The sequence below is a fragment of the Dendropsophus ebraccatus genome, chromosome 8 (genome assembly GCF_027789765.1).
Source record: "Dendropsophus ebraccatus isolate aDenEbr1 chromosome 8, aDenEbr1.pat, whole genome shotgun sequence".
Classification (NCBI taxonomy): domain Eukaryota; kingdom Metazoa; phylum Chordata; class Amphibia; order Anura; family Hylidae; genus Dendropsophus; species Dendropsophus ebraccatus.
In genome coordinates this window covers 55,826,890-55,851,411 of record NC_091461.1, presented here as the reverse complement: position 1 = coordinate 55,851,411, position 24,522 = coordinate 55,826,890, and the positions used below count along the sequence as shown (strand labels likewise).

General features: G+C 41.9%; 1 protein-coding gene across 1 annotated transcript; it reads left to right on the top strand.

Annotated features, from left to right (window-relative positions):
- Positions 1–4,914: 4,914 nt before the first annotated feature.
- Positions 4,915–22,603, top strand: DNA2 (DNA replication helicase/nuclease 2). The gene is made up of 21 exons (XM_069979108.1): positions 4,915–5,317; positions 6,793–6,960; positions 9,160–9,346; positions 9,979–10,124; positions 10,862–10,984; positions 11,694–11,907; positions 13,839–13,956; positions 14,622–14,787; positions 14,919–15,113; positions 15,255–15,485; positions 15,568–15,684; positions 16,192–16,301; positions 17,286–17,395; positions 17,657–17,881; positions 18,287–18,480; positions 18,933–19,022; positions 19,115–19,316; positions 19,392–19,481; positions 20,598–20,780; positions 20,916–21,064; positions 22,029–22,603. Exons 1-21 carry the CDS (start codon positions 5,214–5,216, stop codon positions 22,069–22,071), a joined length of 3,165 nt encoding a protein of 1,054 aa, XP_069835209.1. The 5' UTR covers positions 4,915–5,213; the 3' UTR covers positions 22,072–22,603.
- The last annotated feature ends 1,919 nt before the right edge of the window (positions 22,604–24,522 follow it).

The window sequence follows — 24,522 nt, the reverse complement described above, 5'->3', positions numbered from 1 at the left end:
CCTCCCACTAAGGGTGGGTCGGCCCGCCTCCAGTGCTTCAGCCTGGGCCTGGTAGGACAGTCACTTTAAGGACTGGATTTGTCCATATGTAGTTTAACCAAATATGTAAACTTTTTATTTTATTTAAAGTGTCACTGTCGTAAAAATTATTTGCCGAAATCAATAGTACAGGCGATTTTAAGAAACTTTTTAATTGGGTTTATTAGCCGAAAAATGCATTATTATCATGAAAAAGCAGTTTAAAGCTCTCCCCCCTGTCTTCATTGTCGTCTATGGAGGAGAGAAGATGAGGCTCCAAAACAGGACGACAAAGAGTTAATTTAAAGCTACATCACCAGGCTCTCACTGTACATAAGGGGGTAAAAAACACACAATGTGTACACAGCCTTATGCTTTTGGGAAAAACGGTCTTGGCCAGCAGCCATAAGTAACAATTATCTTTCCATGTAAACGGGTGAACGATTTCAGGTCTTTCGCAATAGCGGTTGTTTGGATCGTTTATCGTTAACGATTATGTGAACGATAATCATTCCTGTGGAATAGGGCCCTAAGGCTGGGTTTACACAATGTTTTGGCAATTCGTTTTTTTGATCCGTTTTTTTTGCAAAAAACGTATTGCATTGTGTGCATTCGTTTTGATCCGTTTTTCTATTGACTTCCATTACAAAAAAAAAAAACTGATCAAAAAGGATTTGTTTATTTTAACGTAACTGTCTGTATCATGTATAGTAGCAATGTCTGTCCGTTGTCTGGAGAGACATTGCTACTATACATGATACAGACAGTGTAGGCTTGCAGGGCTGGGCAGACATTAGGTTTGTTGGTCTATGAAACTTTTGTTGCTACAACTTGTTACTACAGCCCAGAGCCTGTGCAGAACTATCTCCCATCCCCAGTGCTGCACATCCTAATAGCACTGAGAGCTCTGACAAAACTGGATGAACACTGGTTTTATCTGTTGCTGTATTCTCATTTAGACCTCTACATGGTATTTGTATTTTAGCTACTGATGATTTAAAGGGGTAGTCCACCAAAAAAATTTTTCTTTCAAATCAACTGGTGCCATAAAGTGCCAGAGATTTGTAATTCACTTCTATTAAAAAATCTCAAGTCTTCCAGTACTTATCAGCTGCTGTGTGTCCAGCAGGAAGTGGTGTTTTCTTTCCTGTCTGACACAGTGCTCTCTGTTGCCTCCTCTGTCCATGTCAGGAACTGTCCAAAACAGGAGCAAATCCCCATAGAAAACCTTTCCTGCTGTCCAGACTGGAAATAATACAACTTCCTGTTGGGCATACAGCAGCTGATAAGTACTGGAAGGCTTGAGATTTTTTAATAGAAGTAAATTACAAATCTCTGGCACTTCATGGCAGCAGTTGATTTGAAAGAAATTTTTTTTTTGGTGCACTACCCCTTTAATTACCTTTCCCACAAGGGCCCTGTGGATTTATTTTATAATGTGTGATTAAAATTATAGGAGCCTGTTCATGGTGTATTGAGGGCTGTTTTTTTCTGGTCATTATAAAAAACAAATTGTTACTTCAAAATCGTTAAACGATCTATTGGGTGAATTATCGCTCCGTGTAAACATAGCATTATTCAATGGATAGAGCCCCTGATACTTAGCCCCTCCTGCCGGTCCTGCTCCCAATGCCAGTCCCGTCACAGAGAAATCACCACCCGCTTGTCTGCACTCTCAATATGCAAATGAGAAGAGCGTGCAGATGAGCGAGCAGCGAGTACTCTGTGGCAGGAGGGGATAAGTATTGGGTGGTTGGGTGGGTTCTGCCCTGGGTGTCAGGTTCCCTTTTAGCAGGATGCTTTGGGTCATTGTTCTGTTGGAAGCTGAACCTCCATCCCAGTGTCAGATCTGTGACAGACCCAAGAAGGTTTTGCTCGAAAATATCTCTGCATTTCAGTACCATCCATCTTGCCCTTGACCAGTTTTCCAGTTCCTGCTGCTGAAAAACATCCTCGTAGCACAATGCTGCACTGAGCAATGTTTCACTTTGGAGATGGTGTTCTTGAGATGTGTTTGTTTTGCACCAGATATTTTCTAGGTGGCCAAAAAGTTACATTTGGTCCCATCCGACCACATCACCTTCCTCCATACATTTTGGTAGCCTCCCATGTAAACTTATGATAAGCCTTCTTACTTTTGCCTGTAAGTAAAAGCTTTTTTCCTGGCCATTATTCCATAAAATCCAGCTGTATGGAGTGTACGGCTTATTGTCACCATATGGACAGAAACTCCAGTCTCTGCAGCTCCTTCAGGTTTATCGTTGTTCTATGTGCTACCTCTCTAGTTAATGTTCTTCTTGCCTGGTCTGGTGTACGGCTCTCTCTTGGCAGGTTTGTTGTGGTACCATGTTCTTTCTATTTGATGATAATGGATTTGATGGTGCTCCAGGGGACCATCAGAGATTTGATATTTTTCTATAACCCAGTACCCAGAACTTTTCAACAACAATGTCCTTGACTTGTTCAGAGATCTTCTTGGTCTTTATGGTGTTGTTTGGTTAGTGATGCTTCTTGCTTAAAGAGGTTATCCAGTGCTACAAAGACATGGCCACTTTCTTTCAGAGACAACAAGACTCTTGTCTCCAGTTCAGGTGCGGTTTGCAATTAACCCTTAGAGGACCGGGCCAATTTAAATTTTTGCGTTTTTCGTTTTTTCCTCCTTGTGTTTAAAAGGCCATAGCGCTTGCATTTTTCCACCTAGAAACCCACATGAGCCCTTATTTTTTGCGCCACTAATTGTACTTTGCAATGACAGGCTGAATTTTTTCATAAAGTACATTGCAAAACCAGAAAAAAAATTCAAAGTGTGGTGAAATAAAAAAAAAACGCATTTCTTTTGTTTGTTTTTACACCGTTCGCCCTGGGGTAAAACTGACTTGTTACTGTATTAGCGGGCACAGCGATCGGACCGTGCCCGCTAATACCCGCGGTCCCGGGCTACGAGCGGCACCCGGGACCGCGGCGGTTCAGAGCACGGCTGCCGCGCGGCCCCGCTCTGAACACGGGGAGGCGGCCCTGGACGTACAGGTACGTCCAGGGTCGCCTAAGGGTTAAAGGGGTTATCCAGCGCTACAAAAACATGGCCACTTTCCCCCTACTGTTGTCTCCAGTTTGGGTGGGGTTTTGAAACTCAGTTCCATTGAAGTGAATGGAGCTTAATTGCAAACCGCACCTCAACTGGAGACAACAGTAGGGGGAAAAGTGGCCATGTTTTTTTAGCGCTGGATAACCCCTTTAAGCTCCATTCACTTCAATGGAACTGAGCAGCAAAACCCAGCCCAAGCTGGACACAAGAGTGGTGCTGTCTCTGGAAGAAAGTGGCCATGTTTTTGTAGAGCTGGATAACTTTAATGGTGTTGCAGCCTCTGGGGACCTTTCAGAAAAGGTGTCAGCATATACACAGGTAGACTTCATTTCACTTAGAAGGAAATTGGTTGCACCACAGCTTTTTAGGGGCATGATAGCATTCACATGCCAATTTACATTTTTTTAATGTTTTTCTCTTTTCAATTCTCCAACTTTTGTGCATATGCATCTTACACAATTCTGAAAAAACAACCCATTTAAACACAGATTGTAATGTAACAAAAGCAGTACAAAGCCAAGGGGGTGAATACTTTCACAAGCCACTGTAGGTGGGGCTTGTGTGCCAGGGCTGCTTTTTAGTCCCAGTCGGGCTCTATCCATGATACAACCCCTTTATAACCACAACCTTTCTTCTTCTTTCCTCTGTGCTAGTTTGCCCTTTAGGGTGTCTGATCACTCTCCTGTATGGCTCTGTTCAGTGGATCACAGTTGGATGCGGCACTATTCTTCTGTCAAAGAGATGCAAACCCTTGCAGAACATAACAGACCCCATTGGGGTATTTTCGGCAACACCTGCATCAGTCAGGTGATGGATCTGGCACAGGGTTTTGGCTTCTATTATAAGTGGTGATGTGACTGGAGCCGACTACCTCTCAGGGTGCAGATACTGGTAGGACAGGTAAGCTGTGCACTACCAAGTTCATGCTCAAATACACAGGTGCATTATATAATGGCACCTCCACAGTAAGTGTGTGTTCAGACTACATAATCCACACAGAAAACATCCTACGGATTCCCCCAGCATGGATCTGTGCCTGTTCTATAGACTCCATACTGTGGTCGGGTGGATTCCATCGTCTGCACAAATAATTAACAAGTCAATTCTTTGGGCGGCGGCAGAATCTGCCCAAGCCTAGAATGGAGTGTATGCAAAAGGATGCTGGTTGACCTCAGGGAGATCAACCAAAACACCGCAGAGACACCATCACGTGTCTCAACGTCAGTGTATTCTAGAACATTGCCCCCTTTTGCATATAGAATGGAGTGTATGGCAGGGGCAGAAATGTAAGCGGGAGCGTGCGGTGGAATCTGTGGGATGTTCTCCACGTGGATTCCATAGTCTGAACGCACCCTTATGGTATGTAAATACTACGGCATTTGAGCAGAAATTTCAAGAGGTGTCCACTTCTGCCTCTCCCATAGACCCAATGATATTCCTTAGCTTAATTCACCACATGTCAATTCATTGGGCTGAGAGCGTATTGAGCTTCAGAATATCATTGGGTCTATGGGAAGAACTTCAAGCGGAAAGCGCGGAGCGGACTCCTCTTGAAATTTCCGGCCAAATTCCGTAGTGTGCACATACCATAAGGCTGGGTTTACACACTACACTGGAATGTGGCTGAAATGACACAAAATTACCAGCCATGGTGGATCTTGGTGCCTTTTGCTGCTCTCTGATCTCTAACACTCCTATGGCTGAGGTCATGTGGTGGCACATAGAGCGCCAGTGCAGCCCGGCCCTACCCGCTGTGTCAGGGGAATATTTCCGGTTATAGTTGTTAGGAAAACCTATAGTAAAGTACTTGTCCCCAACCTGACACGGCGTCTTAGGTTACTTCTACTATACAGTATAAGACCCGGCAGCGTAACAGCACCGGAGCGCCTAGCAGAGCGCGGCCTCACACACCAGCACCACTCGGCACACTGTACTTTCGCTTTGTACCGTGCCGGCCGCCGTCCTGACAGCGCGGGATGATTCAAAGGGCGGTCGCTGGGGGAAAGTGTGTATAAGCAGCAGCAGCAGCAGGGCGGGCAGTGTGCACGGCTGCTGACAGGGCATACTGCGGGCACTCGGCTTCTCCCCAGCTGTGTACAGTGCCTGAGCCATGGATCCTCCCAGCGGTGGGTGCCCTGCGCCAACGGACGAGGACCTGCTGGAGATGATGATGGAGAGAAGCTTCACAGACATAGAGGAGAAGCCCAGCGACAGGTAGTGGCAGCACGGCGCCATGTATGTGTATGTCTGTGAGGGAAGCTGTTATATATATATATTAGTATGGACAAAACTCAGGGCTATTTCCAGTAAATTACTCATTCCCCATCCACAGCATAAGACATAAGGGCCCAGACTTAGTTTTGAATGTATTGGTGACCCACATGCGGCTCCTCTCCATTCAGTCTCTGGAGCTATTGGAGATGGCGACTACCATATCCCTCAGAGGTTCTGCAGCCAATGAGATAAAAGGACTCGGGCAGCATACTGGAGGTTGCGGGGGTGTCTTGGTCATAAGACCTGCCACAATCTGACACTTAGGTACGTTTACACGTAACGATTATCGTGCGAATTCGAACGATAATCGTACGTGTAAACGCAGTGAACAATCAAACGACGAACGAGAAATCGTTCATTTTGATCTTTCAACATGTTCTCAAATCGTCGTTCGCCAAAAATTCGCAAAACGTTCCGAGTAAACAGTCGTTCGCCGATTTAACCAATGTGTGAGATTGGCTTAAGCGATCGCAAAACGAATTTTCCGTACCATATATTGTACCGTCTAAATGCTGATCGTTATGAAAAAAAATCATTTCGTGTAAACGCACCTTTAGACCTGTCCTGGGGAGAAGTATATATAACTTACACTACCCCTTTAATCTCTGAATCTAGATGTTTCATTTGGTCCCAATAGCACAGGTGCATGGAATCCACACCACCCTGCCTGATCTCCCCCCAGTGTACTGTCAAATATATGGAGGGAAGCTGTCTGTCTCTCAGTGGAACAGTAAGGAGTTTAAAGAGTCAAAATAAAAAATAAAAATAATAATAAAAAAAAAAAATATATATATACATACATACATACATACATACATACATACATTTTTTTTTTTTTTTACTAGTCATTGACAGGTTGTGTAAAGGGGTTATCCAGCTGTGTTACATTCATGGCCTGTCCTCAAAATAGACTATCAATACTAATTTGGTGAGGGTCCAACTCCTGGGACGCCTCCTGATCAGCTGTTTATAGGGGCCTTAGCATAGGGTGACTCAGCTATTCCCAATCCCACCATATGCACTGCCTGGTTTGCCTGCATTGCCATACTTAGTAGCAGCAGTGTAAGGTACTGTAGCTTTGCCCAGTTTACTTCAATGGGCCAACTTTTGGGATGCAGGTGTGTGCAGCATTAAACAAAAGGAAGCTGCTGTGCAAGTGCCCAGGCCCCTTCACACAGGTGATCAGTGGGGTGCTGGGTGTTGGACTTTGGCTAATCTAATCTTACAAGCCTTTCCTAAGAACAGTCAATCAGTTTTACGAAGTTGGATAACCCCTTTACCATAAAGGAGCATATCTGTTTCAACAAATTGTTAACATCCCTTACTTTGGCGCATCATTTATATTGTTTTTATATTGGATCTTTCTATGTGATGTCGTAATGTTGTTTTGTTTTTTTTTTGTTTGTTTTTTTAAGGCCACCTAAAAAGATGATTCCTAAAACTAAGCTGTGCAGAGGTCTGTACAACAGATACTGTGTTCTGGATGTGAAGGAGGTGTATACACCTAGAGAGGAGAAGCACCTCACTGTTACAGCTCACCAGGATGGACAAGACAAAGAACTCTGCATTCTTAAGGATGACTGGTATAACCATTCTCTTAATCTATTAAATTCAGCTTTTTTTTAGGAAATGACCAATGGCAACATCTTGAGGCCACTGGACCTGTAAGTGACGGATTTGGCTCTTAGAGCAGGAGGCCACAAACCCCCTCAACTGCAGCGACAAGGATGTCGCTACAAACTTAGGCTGAACCACCCACTCTCAGAGGACAGTAGGCAGACGTTTAGGGGTCAAACTAGTCACAGAAAGCTAATTTTCCTTAAAGGGGTGCTCCAGCGTGGGGGCACGGTGCCCGGTTCCCGGACGCTTCCTGGTGTCTGATACCGCCCGAGACGCTACGTCTCAGGGCCGCTCAGTGAAGGAGGCGGGATCCGTTGGAAGTCCGCTCGGATCCCGCCTCCTTCACTGAGTGGCTGAGCAGCCCTGAGACGAAGCGTCTCGGGCGGCGTCAGACACCAGGAAGCGGCCGGGAATCGGGCACCGGAGCGCCGTGATGCGGGACCCGCTGCTGGAACCGGGGAGGTAAGTTAGGAGGGCACAGAGATGGCTATTAGCAGGTGCGGCCTGATCGCTGCGCCAGCTAATTAACTATTTAAATGCCCCCTTAAAAACTGACAGTGGCGTTTAAATGGCTTTAAAACACGATCCTTGGTGTTTTAGTGGCGGGATGATCCCTCACAATGGGATTGCGAGGGGTGATCCTTGCTACTTGCAAGGCCTCACCTTGCATCTCGCCACACCTTAGTAATGATGCTTTGTGCTCGATTACTATGGGCTTTAGCAGCCCATAGTAATTGAGAACAAGATTCATGGATCAGTATATACATGCTCCATTGATCCCTATGAGCAATCAATGCATCACTCAAATGCGCCCATAGGATGCCTTTACACAGAGAGATTTATCTGACAGATTTTTTAAGCCAAAGCCAGGAGCAGACTACAAACAGGGAACAGGTCATAAAGGAAAGATTGAGATTCTTCCTGCTTTGAAATTCATTCCTGGCTTTGGCTTTAAAAATCTGTCAGATAAATCTCTGTGTAAAAGCACCCTACAAGTTGGTGTATTAAAAAAAGAAAAAAAAGTGTTTGGTTTTTTTGTCATTTTAAATCTCCCCTCTTGGCCAATTGTTGTAATCGTACTGACTCAAGGAACATAGATATGTCAATTTTACCACAGTGTAAATACTAAAAATTCGCAAATTATTTATCTCTGGTTTCGCAGCATAACTAATGGACAAATAAAATCTATCATTGCAAAATACAATTGGTGTCGCAAAAATTAGGGTTTGTGGGTGAAAAATTCAAACACTATGGCCTTTTAAACATGGAGGGAAAAAAATGAAAATTGGCTCAGTTCTTAAAGGGTTAAACATGTTTTTAAGGAAAACACAGTAGTTTCCTATGTGCCTTCCCTTGCCCTAACATAATGCATACTTACCTCCCCCACTCACCTGGTTTATGGTCACAGCCAATCACAAAGTGGGGAGCAAAAAGTCATCAAGAGGAGGAAGAAGTTCACAGGAGCGGCATCTGGAAAATCTGAGAGCTGGGGGAGGTAAGTATGCGTTCAGTTATTGGTTTAGGGCACAGGGTGGCATGTTGAAAACTGTTCCTGGAAAACCCCTTTAAGGGTGCATTCACACGTACAGGATCTGCAGCAGATTTAATGTTTTTTTCAGTTATTTAGATCGAATAATATCCGCTGCGATATGGTGTGTGTGTGAAGCTACCCTTAAGTGGAATTTTCATCTTGTATTGGGATGGAAAATGTTGGCCGTAAATCAGACCTTCCTCAACACAACTATATGTGACAATATGGCTCTATGATGTGGTAGTGGCTCTTTAAATCTATAATGAAATGATAATAATGAAAAAAAACACTTTTATAGCTTAACATATAGTAATCAGCAAAACTAATGCTGATAGGATCTTTGTGCGTTCGACAAGGATGGGTCACTCGAATAATGACACTGTAAGAAACTACGGCCAACACGCCAGTCGCAACGTTCATTGCTTGCTTGCCGTCAGCCCATAGAAGGCCATTTACTCATAACTACTTAGAAAAGAGTGTTCATTCTGGCCTCTATTCAGGTTTTTTTGTCCATCAAGCAGAATAAATTGAAAGTGTGCATATGTTATCCTTTTATCCCACCATATCATCTGCATGGCCGTCTTTTGAACGTTTGGTTTGTGATATATACATTGCTTCTTCCTCCATACAGGGTTGGATTTCAAGTGAAACCAGGAGATATTATTCACCTGGAGGGCAATGTAACACAGTCAGGTACATGGACTGTAGACAAGGATTCTGGATACATTATCTTATTTCCTGACCTTCTCATATCTGGTACAAGCATAGCAAATGGTATTCGATGCTTACGGAGATCAGTGTTGAGTGAGAAATTCAAGGTATTTTACTTTAGTGTGAATATGTATGCAACATTTGACTTGCCAGACTGTTTCTGTTTTCAGTGTTAGTACTGGTTTATTTTCCACACGACCATTCCCCTAGTGTAGCAGGATGGTTAGAATTATGCAAGTTAACAGAAAGATGTAATGTTAATTGTTTGTGAATAGTTTTGTGGTAGTTGAAGAGGGGATGTAAGTATGTAATGTTTATGAAGTACTGTTTGTAGTAATTAGCTTCTTTTTTTTTTTTTTTTTTTTTTGCATAGAGAAGATATTATGTTATTTTATAGGAATGTTGGGTTTTGTTTAAGGCTTTGTTCCCACTGAGCAAAACTAGCGGATTCCGCAGCTGAATTGCCCGCGGTGGAATGCCGTTAGCCTCCCTCTCATAATGGGAGTCTATGGGAGGCGCTCGCTCCTGCTTTGTCTGCGCTGAAGAATGAACATGTTCATTCTTCAGCGTGGACAGAGCAGGAGCGCGAGCCTCCCATAGACTCCCATTATGAGAAGGAGGCTAACAGCATTCCGTGGTGGACAATTCCGCCGCGGAATTCCGCTAGTTTTGCTCAGTGGGAACGAAGCCTAACAGTTGCAGAATAATCATATGCTGATTTTTTTTTTTTTTTTTTTAGGTCTGTGATAAAGGTTCGCGGCAGATGTTGATTGGTACCATGTTACATGATATTTTTCAAAAGGCAACAACATGTGGGTTTAGTGGAGATGTTTTGCAAAATCTTGCTCTCCAGACAGTTCATGGACCAATGTATCTAAAAGAAATGTAAGTAGTTTATCAAGTTAAAAAAGTGAATGACCCAGTATTTACATGCATGACACCCTTCACCGCGCCTGATTTCCATGATTTATACCTGCAAGGAGTGGTAAATCATTTGGAAGTCTACACCAGAGCTGGTGTACATTTCTGAGACTGCTGCAAGGCTCTAAGAGAGTGCTCTCATAGAGGTGTATTGGAGAGCGTGACTTCCAGCCTTCAATCGACATAATGAGACAGAGGAGGGGCCATGAGCGATGAAGTCACCGCATGCAGCATTTGAACGGCTCTGCAGTACACCGATCATCGCTGGTGAGTATATGCGTCAGTGCGCAGTGGGAGGACAAGAAAAAATTGTGGACTGCTTCTTTAACTGAGAAATGTGTGCCTCAATATATCTGGGGACAGGGATTTAGGTAAGACTGGCGTACAGATAAACCTTCTCTTGGAAATCCCACTGCTAAACAAAAATGATTATAGTACAAGGAATAGTGACCGCATGCTGAGACCACAGCTTGAATAAATCAGCAGCGGTGCTAGTTTTGCCCTCAGAGTGAAAAATAAAAAAGATTGGTGTATAGAATCTTACTATTAAAAAATAATAAAAGTAACTAATATTATTTATTATTATTAATGATAATGTCATTTTTATTATTATGTATAATATATTTATATTTGTTCTGGAATAATAATAATAATAATCTGTGCCAAATCTAAGCCTCATGTGCTGCCCCCTTCTCTATCAGGTATCAGTTAAACTTGAATCAAGCTCATGTGCTGCAGGAAATAGAAGAATATCTTCCATCATTTCAGAAATGGACAAATGACTATATGACACCTGTGACCCAAGCGAACTGGACACTTGACCTGTAAGTCCACATATGTTTCCCAGGGAGTTGTGAGGCTGTGTTTACACTTGTGTTATGGCTTCTATTTCTAACTTGATGCAAAACACGTTGGAAATTCTGTTGTTGGATCAAAATGAAGATTAACAAATTCCATTAGCTTATAAGGTCCATTGAGGTTTCTTGGTATTTGATGCTGCAGAAATGATGGATACCTGGTGAACAGAGTTTTTGCCATTGGAGCTGCATTTTAATAATGAAAAGTTAATAAATAGAGTTGAGCGAACCTCGAGCATGCTCGAGTCCATCCGAACCCGAACGTTCAGCATTTGATTAGCGGTGGCTGCTGAAGTTGGATAAAGCCCTAAGGCTATGTGGAAAACATGGATACAGTCATTGGCTGTATCCACATTTTCCAGACAACCTTAGAGCTTTATCCAAGTTCAGCAGCCACCGCTAATCAAATGCTGAATGTTCGGGTTCGGATCGACTCGAACCCGAACCCAGTTCGCTCATCTCTATTAATAAATCAATGTTATTTTATAATCTGTGTCTAGGTTAAACTGATAAGAGTTGTGCATATTGCCATATTTTCTTTGTCTAGCATCTGCAAGGTAAATGGATTTTTCTTGGTCCCTGATAAATTTGTAGATACATATATACACCTGGTTTAGAGAATTAGACTGCATATGTATACTATGTTTGGTGGTTTACATTCTTCTGCTTTTACCAGATCATCCTTTAGAAACATTACAGATGCAAGAGCTGTTCAGGTGTCAGAGTTTCTGGACATTGAGGAAAACGTTTGGTCACCTAGATTTGGTTTAAAGGGAAAAATTGATGTAACGGCCAAAGTGAAAATCCACCAGAAGTCAAAAGTCAATAAAGTAATGCCACTAGAGCTGAAAACTGGTAAAGAATCAAACTCCATAGAACACAGGAGTCAGGTGAGCTGGAAATGAAATGATAGATGCGCCAGCACTGATGGCATCTACTAAACAGTCCCTAAAGTGACATCATATACCCTTCCTCAATGCACCGAATGGCTAATTAGCATGTGCCCTAGGTTTTAGGGTACGTTCACACTACGTAAGTTCCGTGGAAATCACAGCTGCAGGCTGAAGGGATCCTGGCCGAAGTGTATACACATAGTATACGCTCTGGCCTGGATCCCTAGCGGCGCAGCAATAAACCATGCAGTACAGGCCGGGATGATTTTTTTTCTCTTTATGTAGTGTGAATATCACTGGCATTAGCACTTTCCTAAATATCAGGAAAATAACTTGCTGTATTTTTCTTTGAAGTGACTTCAGACTAAATGAAAAAAAAAAACAAAAAACAAATTTCAACAATTTTTTTTCCATATTTTACATCTTCCTGTACATCAAGGCTATGTTCTTGCACAGTATTTTTTTTTTTTTTTTTTTTTTCAACCAAAACCAGGAGTGGATCGAAAATACAGAAACTGTAAAACTTTCCATTATAGTTTTTCCCTATTGGCTCCACCCCTGATTTTGGCTACAAATACGGAGTAAAACACTGGCCAAAATACTAAACATAGCCCAAATGTGATCTGCTACTTTTGTTATATTTGTATAATTTGGTTCTGGTTTCAAAATGTCATAGTTTTTATTAGTTTATTGATCAAATACATAGGAAGATAACTTATCTGGCAGTCTAGTTTACTGTTTTAAAGACTGAGGGGGACATTTATCAAGGGGTTTGCACCTAATTTTTGGTGAATAATTGCATTTTTCACCCATTTTTGGTCTAAGTTCTATTTATGAACCAGTATTTTTAGATGCGACTTTTTTTTAATCTGCCTGTTTTAAGTATTCACCCAAAAGTTCGCATACTCCGGGATTAGCGCCCAATTTATCATTTGCGACTTTTTAAAAAGTCGCATAAACAGGCGCAAGCTTATGTCTGGTCAGTACCAGGTGAATAAAACTGCGCAATTTTTTCATAGTTGTCTTTTTTGCGCCATTTTATTTAGATGCATTTACTATGGCAGTGTTACATTTTAATAAATCAGTCACAAGAAATTAGAACAAAATACACACCAATCCCCATTAGAATAGTTGCACCTATTAGACTCCTTTAGTAAATGTCCCTCTGAGGCTCCAGAGAAACATACCAGATGCAATCTGATCACAGTGGTTTTTGTGTAATCCTATCTCACACTGGTCTACTCAGTCAGATCACTCAGATGTTAAAGGGGTTATCCAGCGCTACAAAAACATGGCCACTTTCTCCCAGAGACAGCCCCACTCTTGTCTCCAGCTTGGGCCGAGTTTTGCTGCTCAGTTCCATTGAAGTGAATAGAGCTTATTTGCAAACCGCACCTGAGCTGGAGACAAGAGTCGTACTGTCTCAAAACCCCCTTCTGTTTTATGTATCATCAGTCGTAGACAATTGTTTTTGGTATTTGTTCTAATTTTGAATCAATAAAATTAGTATATTTTTCAGTGTTTTGGCACTTGTTTGTTGGTGGTTCACCTATGAGCTTTATTTTGCTACATAATTTATTTTATTAGAACCAAATATACTGGTACAAACTTGGCCTAGATAAATATGCATCAATTTTTACAAAAAAAAATAATTTACTAGCAAGGTGCAGACAATTGGTTCTATTTGTCACTTTTCTTATTAGGGGCAAATCCTGTGCACCAAAAAACGGCCAACAAGCTAGACAGAAATTAGGGCACCAGCAACATAATATATCAGCCCTAATGTGTGTGGAGAGACATGCAAGAAAGGCACAGCGATAGTACTCTGGCTATTGTTTGTAGGTTAATGTTATTAAAACATGTACCCGCACTTTGTTTTCCTGTGTACAGCTGGAGCTTAACATTACTTGCTTGTTTTTGTATTCTAGGTTATTTTGTATACTTTGTTAAGTCAGGAAAGAAGAGAAGATCCTGAAGCCGGCTTGCTTTTATATCTGAAGACTGGAAACATGTACACTGTGCCTGCAAATCGCATGGACAGAAGAGGTGTGTCTATCAGATTTCTATCCTCTTCCTGTGACCCCTTGGTTTTGCAGTCTGTTGCTTATCCTATTGAGTGTTTATGTGAACTACTGGAATACATTTAAGGGGGGCATTTACAAGTACACTAATCCAACATTAAACCCCGTCCCCATGCCGTATGTTTTGGAAAGTCTGAAAAATCAGGTGTGGGTGGAGACCATGCTTCCTCCCTGCCTTGCCGTGCCCCCTGCCCACCCATCAGGCATACAGAGCATACATGTGCAAAAAGTTGCAGATTTTTGCGCAGAATGAATCTGCACCTTTTAGCGGACGAACCCCAGCCACAGTCTTAATATATCCCCCCCCCCCAACCCTTAGGGTATGTTCACACTGAGCAAAATCTGCAAAATTTTTGCTCTGTGTGAACATACCCTTAGTTCATACATTTATTAAATTACTGTGCTCTTACACAGACATTGTGGGCTGTTTTCAATGTGCTACAAGAATCAGTGGTAAACTATTGGCACTAGACATGTTACCATTATGTGTAACTTGGGGCACTATTTGTTGTATGAATTGCCAATGTAAAAGTTTTTATTAGGATTATTATTTTTTTTTTCCTAACTTCCTCCTCTATGAAGTTGACTTCCTAACCACGTTTATACAGTGAAACATTTTTTTCCCCCCAGAATTATTGAAAATTAGGAATGAGCTGTCATTTTATCTAACAAATGTGGTACATAAATCTGACAATGGAACCAAAGAAGTTAAACTTGCCTCTCTACCATCACTCATTGCTGACCGACAAGCCTGCAAATACTGTTCTCAGCTTCGAAACTGTGCACTGTACAGCAAGTAAGCAGCGCACTCGGATTTCTTATATAAATCATTTAGTCCTTACTAAATAGGGAGGGCATGCTATGTACAGTTTCAGTAATACTAATGTTACCATGACAGGCTTGTTATACTTTTTATTTTTTCTCTAGGTCTGTAGAGCAGCAGAGTGGTAGCTTTTACATTCCCAATGACATGCTTCCAGTCATTGAGAATGAGACTGCTCATCTGAAAGCCTCCCATCTGCAGTACTTCAGTCTTTGGTACCTCATGTGCTCTTTAGAAGCGTTATCAAAAGAATCAAAAACGGGCCGAAAAAATATCTGGATGCTTTCATCTGAAGAAAGGTATTGGTGGTTTTGTTTTCTGACTGTGAAGGAATTGTTTGTGTCTTGCTCGTATTTTACTTTAATGTTGCTATGTTAGATCGTATGGCTGCCCCTGAATTGAACAAGCCATTCAGTTGTATTGTGTTTGCTGTCTATCAGAGAAGAAGATGGACAATGTGTTGGAAATCTCATTCGTATAGGAAGTGTGCAGAGTCTGTGTGAAGGACAAAACCTTCATACTTTTCAGCGTCGGAGTGGTGATATTCCTGCTACAAACCTGATAACGGGAGACAGAGTTGTAGTTAGTGGAGAGGAAAAGAAGTTCCTGGCTCTCTCAACTGGTTACATAAAGGAGGTGCAAAAAAATACCATAACCTGCATTTTGGACAGGTACGTTGACCTGTTTATAGGTGAGGTCACATGTATGTCAAATGCTACATAAATGTACAAACTGAAATATGTTTTTATGCAGAAGTCTAGCCAAGATACCTCAAGGTACCATATTTAGACTGGATCACGAGGAAGGAGGTGGTGGCATGGAATCTCACCTGGGAAACCTGTCTAAGCTGATGGAAAATTCTCCAGCAAGGTATGTTTCTGCTTTAAGTTAATACCCTCCACAAAAGGACTTTTTAAGGTCTATAATAATTATAGGTAGTCTATAATCAGTTTATATAATTTAGATACATGCAGCACCATACTGTGGGTAATATGCTCCTTGAAAGTGATGCTGTGCTTTATGATCATTTAAGGGTTTGATATGCTGCAGAGCTGCTTCAGTGCTCCCTTATTCTCAGGAATATTGTAGCTCCCAGAAGCTGGATACCCCTAATCATAAAGTAAAGCCATCCTTATATTATGGAAACCCTTGAATGATAATAGATAATGCACAATAACGCACCAACTGCTTAAGTAAGTCTGTTAATAGTAATAACACATACGTACTGTAACTAGATAAGGGATGACCTTAGACAGCAGGGACAGCACTAATGGAATTGATTTATAGATTTTTATACTCTTCAGCTTTTTGCGAGATCATTAGAAATATTAATGCAATATATTTCCATACTTACAAGCCAATTTTTCTCCTCCTCAGTGACAAGCTTAGAGATTTAATCATTGATTTTAAGAAACCGGGCTTTATTCAACATTTAAGCAGTGTTCTACCCGCTGATGCAAAAGACACTGTAGCTAACATACTGAAAGGTAAGTATGAGTATGTTGTGTCAGATTATTAATTTATTTTTAAACCTATGTATTTATGTTAAGACACAATATATGTTGCAATAAGTATGATGAGGATCACAGTCCAATGCCAACCAGCATTGACAAATAAGACCTTAAAGTGTGAAAATATAAACAGATTGAATGGTGGTCTTAGCAGTACTTCTAAGAAATATAACCTGCCATAAATCTATGCTTTAGAAATAATATAAAAAAGGAAGGGGGGGACATGGTGGTGAAATGATGGGTTAATATATGGCATTTCTATTCTACCTGTCCATTTGAGTTTATGGCTGATTTTATCCTTTTAGTTTCTTAAAGAGGATGTACCACCAGGTACATCCTCTTTAATCTGAACCCACGGATCAAACGGCGCTGTCACGGGGAAGGGTACGTTTTTCGGACCGCGGCTCGTGTGCACGGCGCCGTCCTATGCACTGGAACCGGCCGATGCTCAAGCACTGGAGGTAGCCCGGCCCGCCCCCAGTGGGAGGGAATTTCCTCCCCTGTATGATGCAGCTCCCTTAGAATGAATGGAGCCGTGTCATACAGGGGAGGGAATTCCCTCCCACTGGGGGCGGGCCGGCCGACCTCCAGTGCTTGAGCATCGGCCAATTCCGGTGCATAGAACGGCCCCATGCATGGGAAACGGACCGCGGCGTCGGCTTTCCCGTGACTGCGCCTTTCGATCCGTGGGCTCAGATTAAAGAGGATGTACCTGGTGGTACATCCTCTTTAAAAAAAAAAAAAAAAAGCTTATGTACAAACCACATGGTGGCCAATCTGGTTGTGGCAAGCTGGCATTGTAGTTCTGTAACTAATTCTCAAACACTCCTTGCTTACAATAGCTTGTGTAGATTCACTGTTTATAGCATGTGGCTTTTGTGTTTTATCTTGATGTTGCATTGAAACTGTATTCCTAGCTTTAAAGTTCCGGTCTACATATAATTTAGTATCTTCCAATAGGCCTCAATAAGCCTCAGAAGCAGGCCATGAAACGTGTTCTCCTATCCAAGGATTATATGCTAATTGTTGGCATGCCTGGAACTGGGAAGACCACTACCATCTGTACCTTAGTAAGTTTTGTAATGATGATAATCATTGTGGTGTAATTTCACATGGACACTTCTACCTATCATGAGGCTGCTTGGGTAGTAATCGCTTTTTAGAAGATTTATAAATTAAGGTTTTGCACAAGATGGTTGTCAGTAGTCTCTCCCCTCTTAGGCTATATAGGGATGGTCAGGAGACCCCATTCATCACAATGATTTATGACAGTAGGAAGATAGTTTGCAGCTTCTTTATATAATTAAAAGACCTGTTGTATTCCGTTTCAGGTACGAATTCTCTACGCCTGTGGATTTAGTGTGTTGCTGACCAGCTATACTCACTCTGCAGTGGATAACATTCTCTTGAAACTTAAAAAATTTAAAGTCGGATTTTTGCGTTTGGGTAGAACACAGAAAATACACCCAGATGTTCAAACATTTGGCGAGGAAGAAATCTGCAAAACAAAGTCTATAAAATCACTAAGTGCCTTAGAGGAACTCTACAACAGTCAGGTGTGTGGGATTGTGGCATTTACCTTTATTTGAGCTCTTGTAGAGGACACTTCTTTTTAGTAGGCTGAAGCAAATGTGCTGCCATCTTCTTGGGCAGTATTCTAAGTGAGGAGTCCCTGGATAACTATTCCACTTATGGTAAGTCAGTAAAAAAATAATAATTATAAAACACTGTAATGTTGTATGTTCATAAAGCTGTAGTCAGAGTTTAAATTATGCTGTAGTTGTGCCACCTCAGCACATAAATCCCAGCTTCCCTGTAAACCACATTAGTTTTGGATTAAATAGATTACATAATTCAGAATGCATCTATAAGAAACTAGGTAGATTCAACATATTCAGAATTGTAGATAAATATACAGTGGTTTTTTTTGTTATTTAACTTTGTTTGTTTTTTCTTGTCAGCCTGTAGTTGCGACTACATGCATGGGTGTTAACCATCCCATCTTCACCAGAAGGAGGTTTGACTTCTGCATCATAGATGAAGCATCTCAAATAAGTCAGCCAATTTGTCTTGGTCCCTTGTTCTTTGCAGACAGATTTGTTTTAGTGGGAGACCATCAACAACTCCCACCGCTTGTTAAAAGTGCAGAAGCCAGGTAACTGCTTTACTCTTTCACACTGTCTGAGATTGATTATACTATTCTTTTCAACTTTTTGTTATGGTCTTGGTGACTGACCCCAGTGCCCTACATCTGACATATTTATTTGCTAGTGTCTCTTGCAAGGTAAGAGTAAGAGTAAGACGACAATTGTAGGAAAGATTAAACAGAATACTTTCTGTATTTTTTTAGAGCAGAAGAGCAATAGTATACTAAGAAACCAAAGGCTGAGACATGCAGTCGGTAATACAGTGTCATTTCAGTAATGTGAAACATAATCAATTATCCCCATGTTTTTATATTGTACCTGTTTTGACCCTCCAGAGGCCCTGTCGTATTCAGAAAAAGAACATCACAGGTGTCTTGTATGTTTCCCTGTGTCAGGAATAGTCACCTGTGCAGCCAACCGAAATCTCCACTGTGATATAATTTTCTTTTTCTTTGTGCAGAGAATTGGGAATGAGTGAGAGTTTGTTTAAGAGACTAGAGAGAAACCAGGATGCTGTTGTCCAGCTCACTGTGCAGTATCGTATGAATAGGTAATGAACCTGAGAGTCTCTTCCCCTTGCACATACATAACTTGGCCTTTCTGTTAATACCAGTTTTTTTTTTTTTTTTTTTGTTCGCTTAGCACGATAATGGCTCTAAGCAATAAGCTGGTATATGAAGGGCGACTAGAATGTGCCTCAGAACGTGTGTCTACTGCTGTTGTCCAGCTACCTCACCTCAGGTCTCTGCAGCTGGAGTTGGAATTCAAGGAATCCATAGAGAACACATGGATTAAAAATGCTTTAGAACCAAGTAACCCAGTCTGCTTTCTAAATACAAAGGAGGTATGTTTATATAAGTTATTTTCTTTTGAAGTTTTTGTCTACCTCCAGTACTAATGTTTTCAATGTGTTTTCTAGATTCCCGCTTTAGAAACAGAAGAAAAATGTGGTATCAGTAATTGGATTGAAGCCAAGCTTGTGTTTCTTCTAACATCTCTGTTCCTTAAGGTTGGTTTAGCGTCTTATGAAGCATAAACTTTACATCCACCTTTTAGACATCATTGTCTTAGAGTGCTATTACACGGGCCAACTACGGCCCGATCATTTTAGTAAACGAGTGCCGATCTGCCAGATCAGCGCTCATTTACTGGACCTATTAATCGGGGAGTAAGGGCTGCATGGACATTGTTAGCGATGTTCATGCATCCCTTGCCCAAACACCTGATACCTTACCTCTCCCCGCTCCCAGTCTCCTCTCCTGTGCTCTGCAGGTTCCTGGCGGCAGCAATGTCTCAGCGGCCTGTCCGCCAATCACAGAACGGGATCACTTCGGCCAGGCCACTCAGACACTGCAGCCGCTGGGACGAGGAAGCTGCGGAGCACAGGAGAGAAGAATGGGAGAAGTAAGGTAACAGGTGTTTGGGCACTGTCATCGGTTGATCGTTGTCTCTATTGCACGGAGCGAGAATCGGCCTATTCTGCCAATTTATCCCTCTGTGTAATAGGGCCCTTATTGTTTTGTTACATAAAATTAATCTATTTAAGATGACTAAATATGTTCAATTACTTAAAGAAGACCTGTCACCACTGGTGCCGGGGTGACAGGCTCCCGGACCCCCGCTGGAGCACCCTATACTCACCTGATCCCGCCGGGTCCCGCTTCTTGAGCCAGTCGAGTGACTGAGATATCAGCGCCCGAAGCTCGGCGCGCGCGCTCCTCAGATGAGTCCAATGCTCATAGAGAATGACAGGCGAGTCCGACGCTCTATTCTCTATGAGCGTTGGACTCATCTGAGGAGCACGCGCGCCGGGCTTCGGGCGCTGATATCTCAGTCACCCGACTGGCTCAAGAAGCGGGATCAGGTGAGTATAGGGTGCTCCAGCGGGGGGCTGGGAGCCTGTCACCTCGGCACGGGGTGGGTGACAGGTTCCCTTTTAAGGAGTTGCCTCGCCTGGACCAGCTTTTTAACGTTTTGGCTCAGGCTGCAGGTACAGATGTGTGTGTATATATAGTGTTGGACAAGAAAGCAGAATATTGACAGGTTCACTTTGTTGGTTAGCCCTGTTGTCGCTATGCAGTAATCAATGCATCTTAACAAGGAAATTTTTCTCCCCAATATCCAGGCTGGATGCAAACCATCAGACATTGGGATCATCGCTCCATATCGTCAGCAATTAAAAGTGATCTCTGGTTATTTTACTAATTTGCCATTCAGTGCTGTAGAGGTGAACACTGTGGACAAATACCAGGGAAGAGACAAAAACATAATCATTTTGTCATTTGTTAGAAGCAACATTGATGGAAAAGTAAGTTTCATTTTATTCTATATATCGGAGACATTATACCAGTATATCTAAGGGGTGATGTGGAATGTGTTCAGAGAAACTTGGACTCTAAGATTACTGTTTTTAAACTTTTTCTACAAACTTTTCTATGAGCAGCTTGGGGATCTTCTAAAGGATTGGAGGAGACTCAATGTAGCCATCACACGAGCAAAGCACAAGCTCATAATGATAGGCTGTGTTCAAACTCTGTGTCGCTTTGATTCCCTGGACAAGCTGATTTGTCATCTCCGAAGTGAAAACCTCATATCCTTTTTATGATATCTGGACCAGGCTGCTATTTTTTTTGTGTGTACTTAACCTAGTCTTAGTAATTAGTAATTCAGATGTGATCTGACCAGTGTTCTGATCACAAAAATATTACTGTGTATGGTTTTGGGTACCTGTGTATGAGGTTATGGCTGGACGTGAGCAAGTGCAGAGTTGGGTGGACAAGGTAATAAACCACTGGGGTAGTCCCCCTTCATGACCAGACATGAGATATTATTTATTTTAATCAAATCATAGATTTACAAGCAAAAAGGTGTCATTTTAAAGCGGTTGGCTGCATTTTAGTTAATTTACAGAATTGCATAGTATTGATATTAATGTAATGCTCTCTTGCCAGCCAGATGGCTCCTCCAGCCATAAAACAGCCTCCTAATAAGGAGTATGTGATATGTATGTCACGGCCTCCTCTATAGCAGTATAAACTGGGAAACAAGTACAGGCACAGTGGAGGAGAAATTGTGACTTGGTAAAAAGAAATAAACATAAATTGGTCATATATATCCAATAGAATTATTGCAAAGATACATGCATAACATGTCGCCCAGAGTTTTCCTGCTCCTGGGTACGTCACCTTGGTCCTGTCATGATGGACTCCTATAGACTTGTCCCATTTTTCATATAGGGGATGCCTATCTTCCTGTGCTCTGTCTTGGTCTCTTTCCTGCTAGAGACAAAATTCCCCTAACAGACAGTAGACAGCGGTTTGTAGGGAAGAGAGACTCCTAGTGGCCAAGATTAGGGTGTTTTTCTTTTCTTTCTTTTTTTTCCTGTGTAAGGAGTCCTTTTGGATTGTTTGAAATGTCTGACCATTTAAAGAGGTTCCCCACATGCAGTTCCTAGGATTGAAAAGGGAGGATATGTAGGAAAGAATCAAACAGCAGAATGCTAATATTTGATAAAGTCTGCATTATTTTCAGTTTATTCTCCTTAACACCAGCACATTATTAATCTCCCTCCAGGCGCTCACGAACACTTTCCAATGTGATTTCATTCTACAAAGATATGTTATATGTGAAATACATATTTCCCTGAAATGGAGTTTTGCTTAAAAAAATAATTGTGCCTAATGTGAATGCCGTCAATGCTGCTGATAGATTTTCTTTGTATAGACATGACTTGTACATAGTTACACAATTTCATATTTCTGTTGAATATAAAAAGTAAATGTATTTGCCACAATTGAAAACCTATTAGGTGTTAAATAGTAATGGGAGCAAATTTGTCATCTCAGTTTCATCCAGAATATTCATTGGGTGTCTTCAGTTCTAATATGCATTTTTATATTTGCCATGTACTGTATTACACTACACTATACACATCAATGTTGTATTATCCATTAACTGCTCATTTATGCAAACCGGTGTGCTTTGGACACTTTCTAGTCCTGTCAAAAGTTTAGAGTGGTTACTACAAACTTGGCTAAGCTGTCTACAACAAATAAGCTATGGTCTACACATTTCTCTGTTTTGTGTTATTTATAGAATTACGTAAGTATTTTTTATATGTTTATACTACAATAAAAGGTTTAAAGCTTTAAAACATTGTGACGCGTCTTTGTAATTAATCAGCGCAAGTTGTATTATTACAGCATTTATGGCTTTAAAAAGTACCTGTCATTTGAAAAAACTTTTGACCTGTCAGAGACATGTCAAAAGTTTTGATTGGTTGGGGTCTGAGTATTCAGACTGTGACTGATTTGGGAGAAGTCCAGCCGCAACGTGTTCTCCCCCAGCTCTGTGCTATGTGACCTGAAGGGCTGCATAATGTAAGTCTATGGGGTTGTCCAGGTTGGACGGGCACATTGGGGGAGAGAAGCACACGGCAGTGCAGTCCTTTCCCCGCTCGTTCTCCTGATCGGCCAAAGTCTGAACTCTCAGACCCAGACTGATGAAAATTTTTGACATGTCAAAAGTTTTTTCTAATGACTGGTTAAATAGGTTCTTACTTGCAGCTGAAATTTTGTAACTAGTAATGCAGTATGTGAATACATTCTAATATTTGGCTATGAGGCTGGTTTCACACATGTCATTTTTTTAAATAAAAAAAAAAATTGTGTTCTTTTTTTTTTTTACAAAACCCTTATGGCCAAATGGTAGCTGGAAGACAATGGGAAAATATAAAATGCTACTTCTAATAAGGCTTCATTCACCACAATGAGTGTATAGGTAATATAAGAGATGTTAAAGGAATATTCCGGCTAACCACCCCCCCACCCCCACCTCTTACCATCCCTCTGTGACGATCGTCGTTTGAATCTCCAGCTTGGCTGAGCAAGCTAGAAATCATGTGATGCGCTCCAGCCAATGAAAAGGCTGCTGGTGCGCAAGTGCATCAGCAGCCTTTTCCTCTCCCATTCACTGCTGTGAAAGACAGCCAAAAAAAAGACCAGGACCGCCCCCTGCTCTGATGACATCAACCCAAGATGGAGCCCGGGAGAAGAGGACGAGGTCGTACAGGGCACGAAGGAGGAAGGGGTGTGTTACCTTCCTTCTCAGCACGTCCTGTACTGTTAGTGTCCATTTACACAAAGATTATCTGCCAAAGATTTGAACCAAAGCCAAGAATGGATTTGAAAAGAGGAGAAATCTCAGTCTTTCCTTTATGACCTGATCTCTGTTTACAGTCAGTTCCTGGCTTTGGTTCAAATCTTTGGCAGATAATCTTTCTGTGTAAATGGACGCTAACAGTGCAGGACGTGCTGAGAAGGAAGATAACACACCCCTTCCTCCTCGGCGCCACAGGTGATATAGGGGGCTATCAGCCAGTTAGAGTTGTCTTTTAGGTGCATTCCCTGCCCCCACAGTGTCATCCGGCCGCCTGCTCGATTATCAATGGAAGACCAGGGAATTTTTTGAACATTGTTTTTTGTTTTTTTTTGTAAAACTTGGGTACACTTTAATGGTGCTGGATGTTGTACATTTTTGTAACCTGCATGTTTTACCAGTTCATTGGTAGAACGTATATTGTAGCATGATTCACATCCTTAAAGCGACTCTGTACCCACAATCTGACCCCCCCAACCACTTGAACTTTCGGATAGCTGCTTTTAATCCAAGACCTGTCCTGGGGTCCGTTCGGCAGGTGATGCAGTTATTGTCCTAAAAAACAACTTTTAAACATGCCAAACAGCCGGGCTTGAAAAAGTCTATGCATTAGGCTGGCACCACCCCTCCGTCCCTCCTCCCCACCTTCTTCATCATTAGGAATGCCACTGGAACATTTTCTCCTGTCTGAACATTGCACAGGTGCCTAACGATCCAGCCCATGTTCAGTATTCACACAGTTGACGAATGGGAGGCAATCTGCCTGGAGCATTCCTAATGGGGAGGAGGGACAGAGAGGTTGTGCCAGCCTAATGCATAGACATTCTAAGCCCTGGCTGTTGGACACAGGGCTGCCAGTTTAAAAGTTGTTTTTTAGGACAATAACTGCATCA

Bases quoted from the DNA above. Each gene is read 5' to 3' on its own strand.
- DNA2 (XM_069979108.1), top strand. From the start codon at position 5,214: ATGGATCCTCCCAGCGGTGGGTGCCCTGCGCCAACGGACGAGGACCTG. The intron at 10,125-10,861 runs GTAAGTAGTTTA...CTTCTCTATCAG, and splicing joins CCAATGTATCTAAAAGAAAT to GTATCAGTTAAACTTGAATC. The intron at 16,302-17,285 runs GTAAGTATGAGT...ATCTTCCAATAG, and splicing joins TGTAGCTAACATACTGAAAG to GCCTCAATAAGCCTCAGAAG.